At 44.7% G+C, this 14689-nt stretch overlaps 2 protein-coding genes across 4 annotated transcripts; both read left to right on the top strand.

Annotated features, from left to right (window-relative positions):
• Positions 1–89: 89 nt before the first annotated feature.
• Positions 90–2442, top strand: LOC124038983 (serine/threonine-protein kinase pim-3-like). The gene is made up of 6 exons (XM_046354886.1): positions 90–573; positions 875–969; positions 1085–1135; positions 1305–1686; positions 1789–1962; positions 2245–2442. The coding sequence occupies exons 1-6, from the start codon at positions 90–92 to the stop codon at positions 2349–2351; spliced, it is 1293 nt and encodes a 430-aa protein (XP_046210842.1). The 3' UTR covers positions 2352–2442.
• Positions 2443–4080: 1638 nt separating this feature from the next.
• nsun6 (NOP2/Sun RNA methyltransferase 6) lies at positions 4081–14178 on the top strand. 3 transcript variants are annotated; one of them, XM_046356182.1, is made up of 12 exons: positions 4081–4172; positions 4445–4588; positions 5788–5943; positions 6527–6624; positions 8922–9028; positions 9405–9558; positions 9904–9985; positions 10297–10416; positions 11128–11272; positions 11507–11652; positions 12118–12243; positions 13326–14178. In XM_046356182.1, exons 2-12 carry the CDS (start codon positions 4502–4504, stop codon positions 13542–13544), a joined length of 1440 nt encoding a protein of 479 aa, XP_046212138.1. In that variant the 5' UTR covers positions 4081–4172; positions 4445–4501; the 3' UTR covers positions 13545–14178. The 3 variants fall into 3 exon arrangements, with proteins under 3 accessions (XP_046212138.1, XP_046212139.1, XP_046212140.1); XM_046356183.1 differs by having other exon boundaries at positions 4083–4167; XM_046356184.1 differs by lacking the exon at positions 4081–4172 and having other exon boundaries at positions 4179–4588; positions 6530–6624.
• Positions 14179–14689: the final 511 nt, after the last annotated feature.

The following is a 14689-nucleotide window of genomic DNA, read 5'->3' as shown; positions in this document are numbered from 1 at the left end:
AATCACACTATTTTCTTATAAAGGTTATCACAAACATCCCTAAATAAAATGTTAGGACTGTCTGACTGTTTCAGAACAAGGGGCTGAGAATGAAGAGGAAGTGCAGGTTCAATGTGGACAGGGGCGAACGCCCAACCAAAAAACGGTCCAGCCAGCAGGCCATAACCAAAATGGTTTCCTTGGTGCTCCCTTGTCCTCAATTGACACAGAGCACTCTCCAGAAACTGCAGATTGAGAGTGAGGCTGACCCTGACTGGCCCACTCCTATGGAGACCAGGGCAATTTCAAAGATGTCAAGGAAAAAGGGCCTACCAACCCCCAAGATGGAGGACAAGGGAACCCAATGCGACATGGGATCAAAGAGGAAAAGGATGACTTTTTTCCAAGATCTGGATTCAGACGACCTTAGGACTGCTAAGAAGATCAAGGTCACCATGGCATCCGGGTCATACAGCTCCTTTGGCTCCTCCACATCAACAGACGCATCCACCAGCAGCGAGAGAACCGACTCTAAAGGTTCAGAAGTCTGTGATAAACACAAGCCCAAAGTCCGGCGAAACCCACCACGCAGAGGTCAGACACATCGGTTATAATTTGCCTTAGGCTTAAGTGACCAGACACCACAGAGTGTTTCAATGAGATAATTCAACTCTGGCCAATTGTTGTAAAATGCAAATTCCTAAAGGCCTACAGGGCTTTAGGTCAAGTGTACTATAAAGCCCCCTGTCTGATTAGTATTATTGCTCTGTTTGTGCTCTTCTAGATCTGGTTATTGTCCTCAATGAAGCCTGTTAGACATTGAATAGCCTGATAAACAGTGTGTGGTTAGGGGAGGGACTGGGCCGTGTCCTTAACTGTGACATTTGTGTTGCAGCCAGTTTCACCTCGCTCTATAACGTGGGCAAGTTGCTGGGACAAGGAGGCTGTGGGTCCGTCTATGAGGGAACACGAAAGGAAGATGGGAGAGAAGTAATCATCCCTCCCTCTCTTTCCTCCCTCTTTAGATCTGTCCATCCACAGCATAAGACATTACCACAATTATGTTGATTATTCACAACGTGCTTCTCCCTTCTCCGTCACTCAGGTCGCCATTAAGTACATCCCTAAGGGTGTATCGGAGTACTACCTCACAATCGTAAGTACAGTCTGATAAATGTGTACGAGCCTACCCAGCAAACCAAAAAAAACAGTCACATCGGAGTGCTAGCCTACCTAATAATTGTATGTACAGTCAGACCAATATAACGGCCCACTGTGCGCTGCCAATGCATGAAACGGTTGTTAATCAACCTTCCCCCGTTTAGCCTGGAACAACGCACAGGCTGCCCCTGGAGGTCGCCCTGATGCAGATCGTGTCGCGGCCCCCTGTCTGTGAACATGTGCTGGAGCTGGTGGATTGGTTCGAGCAGCCCAGGAAGTTCATCCTGGTCCTGGAGCGTCCCACCTCCTGCATGGACCTGTACGACTACTGTGAGACGATGGGTGGGAAGCTCAACGAGGCCATGGCGAGGGTCATCATGCTTCAGGTGGTTCTGGCGGTACGGCACTGCCGTGACCGCGGCGTCATCCACCGCGACATCAAAGTGGAGAACCTGCTGGTGCAGACAGACACTCTGAACGTCAAGCTCATCGACTTCGGCTGCGGGGATCTGCTGAGGGAGAAACTCTTCAGGGACTTTGCTGGTGAGAAGAGACTAAGACTGAATAGCATTGGTGTTGTGAGCTTCGGGCAAAGGAATGTAACACCCCCCCCCCCCCCCATCTCTCCCCCCATCTGTCTCAGGCACTACAGAGTTCTCCCCCCCCCTGAGTGGGTTCTGGATGGAAAGTACCAGGGGCGCAAAGCCACCATCTGGTCCCTGGGTGTGCTTCTGTTTGGCCTGGTCAACGGTGACCTGCCCTTCAGGAAGGAGGCCGAAATCATCCGAGGACGCCTGTGCTTCAAGAGAGGGATCTCCAAAGGTATATAGTTGCAGCAGGGAGGAGAGTAGGCGTGTTTAGGGAATAGGGTGCAATTTGGTACAGGTCCAATTACCAGCGCTTTATCTACACACTATCCAAAGCGATGACGACACAGTAGAAACACAGAATTGAACTATTTTGCATTGAAAAAATGGTTTAGGGTAAGATACATGATTAATAGAGTTTAAACTGAAGTTTGCAACAAGTGTGTTCTCTCTGTATATTTTTTTCTACTGTAACAAGATACCATTTGTGACTCTGTCTAATCCTATTGATCCATAGAATGCAGAGACCTGGTCCGCTGGTGCCTCAAGCAAGACCCTCTGAAGAGGCCCGTTCTGGAGCAGATCCTCCTGCACGACTGGCTGTCGGACCGGGCTCGCCCCTAAGTCCGTGTCCGTTGCAAATGCCATAAGAAATACTGATATGAAATACATTTATTACCGTGTCATCAAACAATGTCATGTCGCATACTTTATGTCATACCTATCAGATCTTTTACAAAATCCATTTATCCATTCTGTAACTGACAGCTCTTGTTTGTTACTCTCGTTTTTTTGTGCAGTTTCTATAGCGATGTAAGCTAATTCAGGAGGGTAGGGGTGGGAACTTGATTGGAGTGGGGAGAGATTTTGGTCATTTGGAATTAGTAGCTGTTAGTACCAAAACAACATCCCCTTTTATGGTACTTAACTGGACAATTGGGTCTTAAAATTCTTTAGTGTTCAAAACCAAACCCTCCTCGAATGGAATTAGCCAAAGACAGCATCGGAAAAGAAGGAGGAAGAAGAGGACACCAAAAATGACCTGATATCACATTTGATCTGCGCAACCAACTGGGAATGAGGACTGAAATTCAAAGCAGCTCTCCAGGGAACAACTTTGCAGAACATGAAGGGACACTCCAATTGTAGATAGGACCTTCAAAACAACGCTGAGTTCTTACCCTCCTTTTGTGCTGCAAGGGCATGAAGAGAGATTGTAACAGGGATAATGCTTTGAGATTTTGCTACTCTGATGAGGGAAAATATGTTTTTTATTCAACCCCTGTACAACATCTTACCTTCGCCTTTGAGCTGATGTTGACAAAGGGAGGATACAGAAACTCTCCATAGAATAACAACTTTAGGTTCCCCTAGACTGCACTGAGCCAGCTACCACTGTTCTAGTGCTGAGCTTGAAGAGAACAACAGCCGAACTGGAAGGAAACTCCAACAGGAAGAGACCTTCAGAAAGACACCACTGAGACCAGGTCTGACCTCCTCTGCTGCAAGGGCTTGAAGAGAGATAGTACTCGAGGGGAGTGAATTCCAATCGACCCCTTTACAGCATATTACTTTCACCTTTCAGTGTCTCCCGAGTGGCGCAGCGGTCTAAGGCACTGCATCACAGTGTAAGAGGCGTCACTACAGTCCATGGATAGATTCCAGGCTGTATCACATCTGGCCGTGATTGGGAGTCCCATAGGGTGGCGCACAATTGGCCCAGTGTCGTCCGGGTTTGGCCGGGGTAGGCCGTCATTGTAAATAAGATTTTGTTTTTAACTGACTTGCCTAGTTAAATAAAGGTTAAATATATATATATATATATATATATATATATATATATATATATATATATATATATATATATATATATATATATTTAATCAGTTGACACAGGAATGCCAATGACAGTTCTGAGCAGAAACAACAGTTTTGCCCTCCTCCCCCCTTAAAATGTAATATGATTAAAAATACATTTCACATCAGTGTCCTGGATGTAGTTAGGATTGTAATCTTAGTATTAATCTTAGTTTAAGTGAAGTAAATTAGAGTTGAAAAATGGTGTCCTCAAGGAAATTTTAAAAAACAATGAAGCATCCTAAATCTGTTGTCTGGTGTAGTTTTAGATGTCACATTTTATAGATACTATTTATGAGTAGGTTATAATAATCTGTAAGTGACTATCACATGTGAGTTGATTCATGTTTGATTAATGTACATTAACTCAAAACATATATACAAAATCTCTGAATTATCACTGAACTGAAATGTGTGTGTCAATAGCAACATGGATACATAACAACATGCAGAGCAGTATTTAAAGAACGAGAAAACGACTCCAATTAGATTGCCTCAAAAGAACTACAACTCCCAACATTACGATACAGACATGTTAATGACGTATGAGGAAATGCCCTACGAAGATCCTTCACCCAAAAATGTAACGTGAGTAGCATGGAAACTGATTCAAAACTGACTTGTAAAACGCTTTTCGATTAGAATTTGCACACAAAAGTACTTTGAATCAATACTTCATGCGAGGAACATGCTACATAATGGAATCGCAAAGAAGCTTATGCGTTTGATGTCTTCATATCACCTATAATACTACTAGCCGCTCCCAGGTCTCCCGTTAAAATGGTCAGATATTGACCATTTCAAGGGAATGGATGCAGTAATTAACAATAACTTTAATTTCTGTTTATGTAATAACCTAGGTTACATCTCAGGTCGAAATAGGTGTATTTCTTTCCATCTTCAAATTGCCATAACCAATGCCAGAAGAAATGTCAATTTTCCCAAGAATTGCATTGAAGCCAGAAGTTCATGATTACTTGAGGAATGTCTTCATAAACAAGGAGGTGGGGTTCCCTTACCTGCTAGACACACACACACACACACACACACACACACACACACACACACACACACACACACACACACACACACACACACACACACACACACACACACACACACACACACACACACACAGGGATATCTAAAACATTGTGTTATTAAAGAGTTTCCAAGCCAGGGTCTGTTGTAGACCCACATCCTCTCTGCTTACCTCATGTCAAAATAAAAGTCCTGCACATGCACATTTGTCCATATGTGGACAAATAAGGAATAACTTGTGGGGGATGTTTGTTTTGACATGAGGCAAGCAGAGAGGAAGTTGGGTATATAACAGACCAAAGTTTGGAAAGTATGTTTAATGATATGATCCTTTAGATATTTCCTCTCATAATGATCAACTGTCCTGCCCATCGGCAGGAAAGTTGAAATGGAGTTGTATTTATTTTCTGGCTTCCCACGGACTGTTTTTTTTAAAAACCCGGTACAATTTAAAGCAATTGCCTCCCGAGTGGTGCAGCGGTTTAAGGCACTGCTAGAGGCATCACTACAGACCGTGGTTCGTTCCCAGGCTGTGTCACAATCGGACATGTTCGAGAGTCCCATAGGGCGGTGCACAATTGGCCCAGCGTCGTCTGGGTTAGGGGAGGGTTTGGCCGGGGAGGGTAAGCAATCATTGTAAATAAGAATTTGTTCTTAACTGATTTGCCTAGTTAAATAAAGGTTAAATTGATTTTTTTTAGTATGTAAATACACCCGCGTTGCTAAAAGCACCTAGCACACACACACACACACACTAATTAATGTGTTTGTTTTCATTGTTTTGATAGTGACTACATTTATGTTATTTTTTCGAACAAGACGTTGGTTTACTTCTACTAGATGCAACTTCATTGTTCCTAAATGACACCTAAGCTTTTTCTCGCACTCGATCAGATCTCATCTATTTATGTGCAGCTATCTGGGCATGTATTTCTCCTGCTTCTCAGAGTAGCATTGCTGATCTAGGATCAGTTTGGCCTTTTAGATAATAATGAATCCAAATGTTATGGAAAGGGAGGCCCTGATCCTAGTTCTACTCTGAGATGCTTCATGAATATGGGCCCCTGAAGTTCAAAGTGTCACCCATCAATGATCTGTTGAAATAGAGAAGTAATGTTCAGCTACTGGAACCTGACACCCGCTGTCCTATGTTTGGGTGCAGGTGCTGGCTGCAGTGAGTCAAGGAGAGGCAGAGCAGAGGTTCCAGAGGCTGCTGTCCTGCCTCTCCCACCCGCCTGCCTTGACCTGTGTACGAGCCAGCACTCACCTTGCTTCCCTGGAGGAGATCCAACACAGGCTTGGGGAGGAACTCAAACAGGTGGGGAGCAGTCTGCTTTCTGTGTTGCTGGCTCGTGGGGGTGTGATTGATTCACTGTAGGACGTTAACTGAAATGTGCTTAAGTTCAAGGCTCCTTCTAGGCTTTAGTGTGAGAGACAGATGGACTGAGTTTATTCTCTTCTACCGAAGTGTGCCCTTGCACAGCTGATCACTCTCTGTCATCAATCAATCAATAAATCAAATATATTTATAAAACCCTTTTTACATCAGCAGTCATGGATTTAACAATGAGGGAAACTCCCTCCAGCCAATGCTTACACGAATCCAATGCTTTTAAATACATGGCAGGGTGCAAATGCACACTTTAGGAAAAGGGTGGAGAATAAGGACACAGCCATAGTGGACATGTCTATGGAGCAGTTTTGCCCAAAAACTTAACTACTTAAATTGTCTTTTTTATTTTTATTGCTAAAGGTATTTTTTGTCCCGGTGGGTATGCTGTGTAAGAGCGTTTATGTCTGACTGTGTGTGTGTGTATACATTTATGATTTTCAACACTGTTTTCTTGTGTGTTGACGCCTCAGTGCGAGCTCTTCTAACCCTGCTACCTCTGTTCTTGCAGCAGCAGAAGTGTGACTCTCAGTCTGAAGACATTTCCGTTACTATTCTCCCCCACCCACACATTCCAGATGTGCTGCTTCTTCCTGTCATCGGGCCTAGGTATGTCAGGAATGCCTGCAAAATGTCCGCCAAATACACTATATACAGTACCAGTCAAAAGTTTGGACACACCTACTCATTCCAGGGTTTTTTCTTTATTATGAGTATTTTCTACGTTGTTGAATAATAGTGAAGACATCCAAACTATGAAATAACACATATAACACATATGGAATCATGTATTAACTGTTAAACAAATATATTTGAGATTCTTCAAAGTAGCCACCCTTTGCCTAGATGACAGCTTTATATACAAAAGTATGTGGACACCACTTTGAATTTGTGGATTTGGCTATTTAAGCCACGCCCGTTGCTGACAGGTGTATAAAATGTATACAATTTAACACAGCCATGCAATCTCCCTAGTCAATCGTTGGCAGTAGAATGGCCTTACTGAGGAGCTCAGTGACTTTCAACGTGGCACCGTCATAGGATTCCTTCTTTCCAACAAGTCAGTTTGTCAAATTTCTGCCCTGCTAGAGCTGCCCGGTCAACTGTAAGTGCTGTTATTGTCAAGTGAAAACGTCTAGGAGCAACAAGTTGTAGGCCTCACAAGCTCACAGAACGGGACCGCTGAAGTGTGTAGCACATAAAAATCGTCTGTCCTCAGTTGCAACACTCACCGAGTTCCAAACTTCCTCTGGAAGCGACGTCAGCACCAGAACTGTTCGTCGGGAACTTCATGAAACGGGTTTCAATATAATAATAATATAATATAATAATATAATAATAATAATAATAATAATAATATAATAATAATATAATAATAATATATAATATATAATAATAATAATAATATATAATATATAATATAATAATAATAATATAAATAATATATGCCATTTAGCAGACGCTTTTATCCAAAGCGACTTACAGTCATGTGTGCATACATTCTACGTATGGGTGGTCCCGAGGATCGAACCCACTACCCTGGCGTTACAAGCGCCATGCTCTACCAACTGAGCTACAGAAGGACCTTGGCAGAGCAGCCGCACACAAGCCAGATATCACTGTGCGCAATGCCAAGCGTCAGCTGGAGTGGTGTAAAGCTCACCATCATTGGACTCTGGAGCAGTGAAACACGTTCTCTGGAGTGATGAATCACGCTTCACCATCTGGCAGTCCGACAGACAAATCTGGTTTTGGCGGATGCCAGGAGAACGCTACCTGTCCCAATGCATAGTGCCAACTGTAAATCGTAACGCTGCAGCATACAATGACATTCTAGACGATTCTGTACTTCCAACTTTGTGGCAACAGTTTAGGGAAGGCCATTTCCTGTTTCAGCATGACAATGCCCCCGTGCACAAAGCGAGGTCCATACAGAAATGCTTTGTCAGGATCGGTGTGGAAGAACTTGACTGGCCTCCACAGAGCCAAGACCTCAACCCCATCAAACACCTTTGGGATGAATTAGAACGCCGACTGTGAGCCAGGCCTATCGCCCAACATCAGTGTCTGACCTCACTAATGCTCTTGTGGCCGAGAGGAAGCAAGTCCCTGCAGCATTGTTCCAACCTCTATTGGAAAGCCTTCCTAGAAGAGTGGAGGCTGTTATAGCAGCAAGGGGGGGGACCAATTCTGTATTAATGCCCATGATTTTGGAATGAGATGTTCGACGAGCTGGTGTCCACATACTTTTGGTCGTGTAGTGTAAGAGTCCACTCCACAAAGGTAAGAGGGAAAAGCACTCTTTAACGATGTAAAAATCGAAACTCTTGTCCAGGACTTTGCATGCAGCTTTCTGACTCTGAGCCTTCCTGGACCAGAGCTTAGAAAAATCCCAAACCCTCTCCAAAATCACTCCCACCATGGCCACAACTACACATGATTTCATAAAATTACAGTAGAATGAACAATTTTCTTAATTGAACTCGCTATGCAAAAACTCTCTATGCACATTGGGTTTGACATTCTATTATGTAACCAAATCAACAACAGAACTTAAAGACACAAAGAAAGCCCCGCATAAACCAACAATTGCTAGCAATGACATAAGGCCACGTTCTCTTCTGCTCTTAATCTTTCCAAGAATTTGTCCTTTGCCTCTATTGATATGCATGTGTGTGGGGATAGCATATAAGTGGTACCTCTGATCATTAGCGCTGTTCATCACCTCATCACTCGTGTATGTGAAAGAAAAAGAGTTATTCTGAGTCCCAAATTGCACCCTTTTCCCTATGGACTCTGGTCAAAAATAGCGCACCACATAGGGAATTGGGTGCCATTTGGGACGTAACCATAGCAAATAAGCGGCATGTGGATGTGTTTTTACCACCCTTTTACTTTGCGCTCAGGCCTGTGGTCCAGCTCAGCTCGGAGGTCATAGTAGGCGCTCAGTGTGGCAGTGCTGTTCTGAGGGGAGCGCACGTCTTCGCCCCAGGGATCCTCGCCACACCCAAGTGTAAGAGGACTTCATGCACTCCAACTACAAGCCAAGGACGGCACCCTTTTTCTTCACTTCCTTAGTTGCCATTGGAACCTTTGACCGTAACGATTTGGTAGAGCCTCGAGTTCTTCTTCAATCATTTGATACTAGTTGCGTTCACAACAGATGGTTCCGTTAGAACTGTTATCAGCAGTCTAGTGAAACAATAGTTTTGGTAATGAACATTATGGCCTGGACTGGAGGCCCAATAATAGCGGCGTGTTTGGTCTCAGTCATGAAGACAGGACGTGGTGTAATATATCAATGTTGTGATACTAGTTGCCTTTACTGCAGATGATTGTGCTAGAACTGTAAAAACACCTGTTGCCGGATCATTTTCTGTCTGTTTCAGTCATGAAGACAGGAGATGCTGTGTCTGTGTTCTCGGACCTGGAGGGGAAGTGCACACGGGGGAGCAAGGACTTTAAGGGAAAGAAAGTGTTTGTGGGAAATGGAGTCGCTGAAATGGACCGCTCCAACATCTTCTGCTCAGACGAACCAGTCAAGTAGGCAGAGACACTTGGGTCTCGAATCTCTATTCAAAATTCTCTCAGAGCAGCGTTAAAACTAGTTTGTTATAAGGCTAGTATTTGGCTAGCACTTTATAGCACATCATAAAGTGGTAGTAACATGGTAATAGTATGGTTGCTATTGGAGTAAAGTTTTAATACAGACCAAGCCTCATTGAATGAAGCAGGCGCAGATACTCGATATCAATGCTCAGAAAGTCCTAATAAAAAGCGTACACTAAGCTGTAAGACATGCTCAGGATTGAATATATTTTATATTATATTTATATATTTATATATATATTATATTTATATATATGTCACTGTTCTCTTCCCGTGTAGGGGCGTTGGTATTCGGATGGTAGAGCCCCTGTACCAGAGCCCCTCCTTCGATGGGGTACTACCCAGCCTGGCGTTCCTACAGGTACCTCTTGAACAGCAGTTTTTTTGAGACGGCAGTAGATTCTCTGGATCGACGGTCGTAATCAGGGGCATCTCGTGTATCAAGAATCTCAGAGAAGGAGTGCTGATTTTAGAATTGGTTTTGATCACAACAAATAAGATCACATGGACATTGGGGACCTGGGCCTGTATCCACAAAGCATTTCAGAGTAGAGTGCTAGCTCCCCACCTCTCTGTAAAATCTCATTCATTATGATCTGAGCAGCTAATCTTATCCTAGATTAGCACTCATAGCCTGAGCTCTGTTTTCCCCATCTCTTTCTATGACTCTAGAACCTCCCATCGGTGGTGGTGGGTCACGTGCTGGGGCCCCGTCCTGGAGAGCGCATCCTGGATATGTGTGCTGCTCCCGGGGGGAAGACCTGCCATATCGCTGCCCTGATGGGGGGACAGGTGAGAGAGTGTGTGTGGGGGGGGGGGGGGTGGCTCTGCTGGGCTTTGAAGACCTTGAAGTTAAAGGTGCAATATGCAGAAATCACTACACAATTTCCTGGTTGCTAAAATTCTTATAGTTCGCCTAAAACAAGCAAGTATAGTGTAGAGAATCATTGTACCATCTAAACCGCTGTGAAATATATTTTCCATAATCATAACAATTGTATTTTCAGCTGTTTGAAGCTGGTGTACAAAACCGAAAGTGAAAGACACAAAAATAAAATTTAAGAACGGGAAGCATAGAAATAGCACACGTAGAACATATATACCGCTTCTTAGACTTTCTTTCAATAGGAATGACAGATCAAGAACTCACATTTCTATGTGAATTTGGTTGGGTCACCCAAAAAGTTACATATTGCAGCTTTAAAGGGACATTACACTTTCTGGTCAAAGTTTGTGAGATGTAAAGTAGTCTAAAGTGGTCTAATGTCACGATGAAGCCACGTCCCATTACGTCAGTTGTATAGATCTAGCTATATGGCTCCACCCCAAATAATTGAAAACAAAACTTTAATTTATGAGTAAAATGTCCCTTTAAGTTTCCATTTGCACATTACATCTACTTCTCCACAAGGTGGAGCTGTTGTGCAAGGTTGAGCTCTTTTCCCCACTGCTACCTGGAATGTTGTTTTTGCCTTTGCTGCCCACTTGGTTTGTCCCTTGCAGGGAGAGGTAGTGGCCCTGGATAAGATCAGAGGCAAGGTGGAGCGCATCCGTCAGAACGCCAAAGCGCTGCATCTGGACTGCATCAAAGCCCACTGCTTCAATAGCATCAAGGCTGTGTGCACTGACCAGGCCCAGGACACTGAGGGTACGGAATGTAACTGATGGGATGCACATCCCAAATGGCACCCTAATCCCCGTAGTGCACTACTTTTGACCAGGGCCTAGGCAAAAGTAGTGCACTATAGGTAATCGGGTGCCGTTTAGAGCGCCGGCCTGGACACCACTGACGATTTCAATGTTATTCTCACCTCTCTACTTGGTTGGCTAGCGTGGTTACTAATTCAGAGACCTGGATACTTTCATGTCACCCTGTTTTCAGGTCCACCCTTCCCTCCACAGAGTTTTGACCGGGTGTTGCTGGATGCTCCATGTAGCGGTCTAGGCCAGAGACCCAGCATGGTCTGTACCTGGAACCTGAAGGAGATCTGCTCCTACCAGCCTCTACAGCGCAAGCTCTTCCACACCGTGCGTCACACACGCATACACACACACACACAGACGCATGTATGCCCGCTCGAGCACACTTACCTCGCATAACACTGTCCGTGACCAGTGCTGACCAGTAGAGGACAGTGTGGCCGAGCTTGAGTGTTCTAGAGCTCTGGGCTCCGATATACTCTGATGAAAAGCTTAAGTATAGCCGGCAGATGGATTACTGTGGGGAGATTAGGGTCCAATAGTGAGCACATCACTTATTCCAGCGGCACAAAGCGTTCCATCAGTGTCCACTGGAGTTTCCTTAAGGCCATTTAATATCTAGGCTCTGGAGAGACCGCAGTAAGGTAAAAGTGTGTGTGTACATAGCTGCACCAGCGTTTTGACAATGCAGTGTCTATCTACTGAGCGACGAGGGCATGTTAAAGAGTGCTTACTGTGTGTGTGTGTGTGTGTGTGTGTGTGTGTGTGTGTGTGTGTGTGTATAATTGGCAGGCGGTACGGCTCCTGAAGAGAGGTGGTGTCCTGGTGTACAGCACCTGCACTGTGACTCTGTCAGAGAATGAGGAGCAGGTGGCCTGGGCCCTTAACACCTTCCCCTGCCTCACACTACAGCCTCAGGTAGCGCACACACACTACAGCCTCAGGTAGCGCACACACACATGCACACACAGCCTCAGGTAACAAACCTGTAAACACACACACACAGCCTCGGGTAACAAACGGGTACGCACACACAGCCTCGGGTAACAAATGTGTATACACACACACACACACACACACATACACACACAGCCTCAGGTAACAAACGGGTACGCACACACAGCCTCAGGTAACAAACGGGTACGCACACACAGCCTCGGGTAACAAATGTACACACACACAGCCTCGGGTAACAAATGTGTACACACACACAGCCTCGGGTAACAAATGTGTACGCACACACAGCCTCAGGTAACAAATGTGTACACACACACAGCCTCAGGTAACAAATGTGTACATACACACAGCCTCAGGTAACAAACGTGTACATACACACAGCCTCAGGTAACAAACGTGTACATACACACAGCCTCAGGTAACAAATGTACATACACACAGCCTCAGGTAACAAACGTGTACATACACACAGCCTCAGGTAACAAATGTACACACACAGCCTCAGGTAACAAATGTACACACACGGCCTCAGGTAACAAACGTGCACACACGGCCTCAGGTAACAAACGTGCACACACGGCCTCAGGTAACAAACGTGCACACACGGCCTCAGGTAACAAACGTGCACACACGGCCTCAGGTAACAAACGTGCACACACGGCCTCAGGTAACAAACGTGCACACACGGCCTCAGGTAACAAACGTGCACACACGGCCTCAGGTAACAAACGTGCACACACGGCCTCAGGTAACAAACGTGCACACACGGCCTCAGGTAACAAACGTGCACACACGGCCTCAGGTAACAAACGTGCACACACGGCCTCAGGTAACAAACGTGCACACACGGCCCCAGGTAACAAACGTGCACACACAGCCCCAGGTAACAAGCGTACACACACAGCCTCAGGTAACAAATGTACACACACAGCCTCAGGTAACAAATGTACACACACAGCCTCAGGTAACAAATATACACACACAGCCTCAGGTAACAAAAGTGCACACACAAAAAGACTAACTACGGTGTCTGTCTCTCTCAGGAGCCCCACATCGGAGCAGAGGGCATGCTGGGAGCTGGCCTTTCACCTGAGCAGCTGCGTCTCCTCCAGAGGTTCAGTCCTGAGTTGGACTGGAGCGCGGCCGAGGCCAGGGGAGAGGATGACAGCCCCACAGAACAGCCAGAGTTCCCAACCCCCCTCGCACACCGAGCCAACAAGGACACTATTGGCTTCTTCATTGCCAAGTTCCTAAAGAGCTGACAGGACTAGACTAGCAGTACCCTCCCCATCTGGTTAGAACCAAGCTGTTCTCCCTGCCTTCACACAGGGCCTGCAGAGAGGAATAATGGTGTTTACACCTCTCACTGTACTCAGGCAGGAGAGCATTTAGAACACACACTCCCTGTGCGGTTTACAACATCCACCTCTGTGCCTGCCTGGCTGCCTACTAAAACACTGGCCCATATAGGGATGACTTGTATAAACAGAGAGGGGAGGGAGGGAGGGAGGGATTGAGCAAGATGAAAAAACATTTATGGGCGAGTAAGGGAGAAAATGCGTAGGGTGGATGAGTATCGGCAAATGCAGTTCTGCTGCTGTTCGCCTCGTCGCCATGACAACAGTGACGACACAGCTGCCCTCGTGACAGCGGATTTGCTGGCTCTGGGAGCGTAGATCAGGAAGTAGCGTGCTGAAAGAGGTCACGAGGTATTAACAATTTACTGCCTTTTAGTTAGTGTTTTAAAAACAAGGAACCGGTATGGTTATTTTTTACAGGAACAAGATGGCATCACACAGCTATTCCTCAGTTTATGCTCTCTCTACATTCAACAGATTTTGTTACTTTACTTATCCCTTATTCTCTCAAATAAATTGAAAATAAACTAAATATGTATATTTGCATATTCTTCTTTACTACTTTCTCATTCAATATTTGTGTATAAACATCACCATATTGCTTGCAGTATGTATCAAAACATTTATTTATTAAGTCGATTTGATCAAATGGATGAAGTTCAATGCGGGTGAAGGTCAACGTCATAAATCTACAAGTGTTCAGTACTGGTCAAAAGTTTGGACACCTGCTCATTCCAGGGTTTTTCCTTATTTTTGTTTGACTATTTTCTACATTGTGGAATAATAGTGAAGACATCAAATAACACATATGGAATTATGTAGTAACCAAAAAAGTGTTAAACAAATCAAAATATATTTTATATTTGAGATTATTCAAAGTAGCCACCCTTTGCCTTGATGACAGTTTTGCACACTCTTGGCATTCTCTCAACCAGCTTCATGAGGTAGTCACCTGGAATGCATTTGAATTAACAGGTGTGCTTTGTTAAAAGTTCATTTGTGGAATTTCTTTCCTTCTTAATGCATTTGAACCAATCAGTTGTGTTGTG

The sequence above is a fragment of the Oncorhynchus gorbuscha genome, linkage group LG07, assembly GCF_021184085.1.
Source record: "Oncorhynchus gorbuscha isolate QuinsamMale2020 ecotype Even-year linkage group LG07, OgorEven_v1.0, whole genome shotgun sequence".
Taxonomy (NCBI): Eukaryota; Metazoa; Chordata; class Actinopteri; order Salmoniformes; family Salmonidae; genus Oncorhynchus; species Oncorhynchus gorbuscha.
The sequence above is the reverse complement of the archived record's forward strand: the minus strand, read 5'-3'. Positions and strand labels throughout refer to the sequence as shown.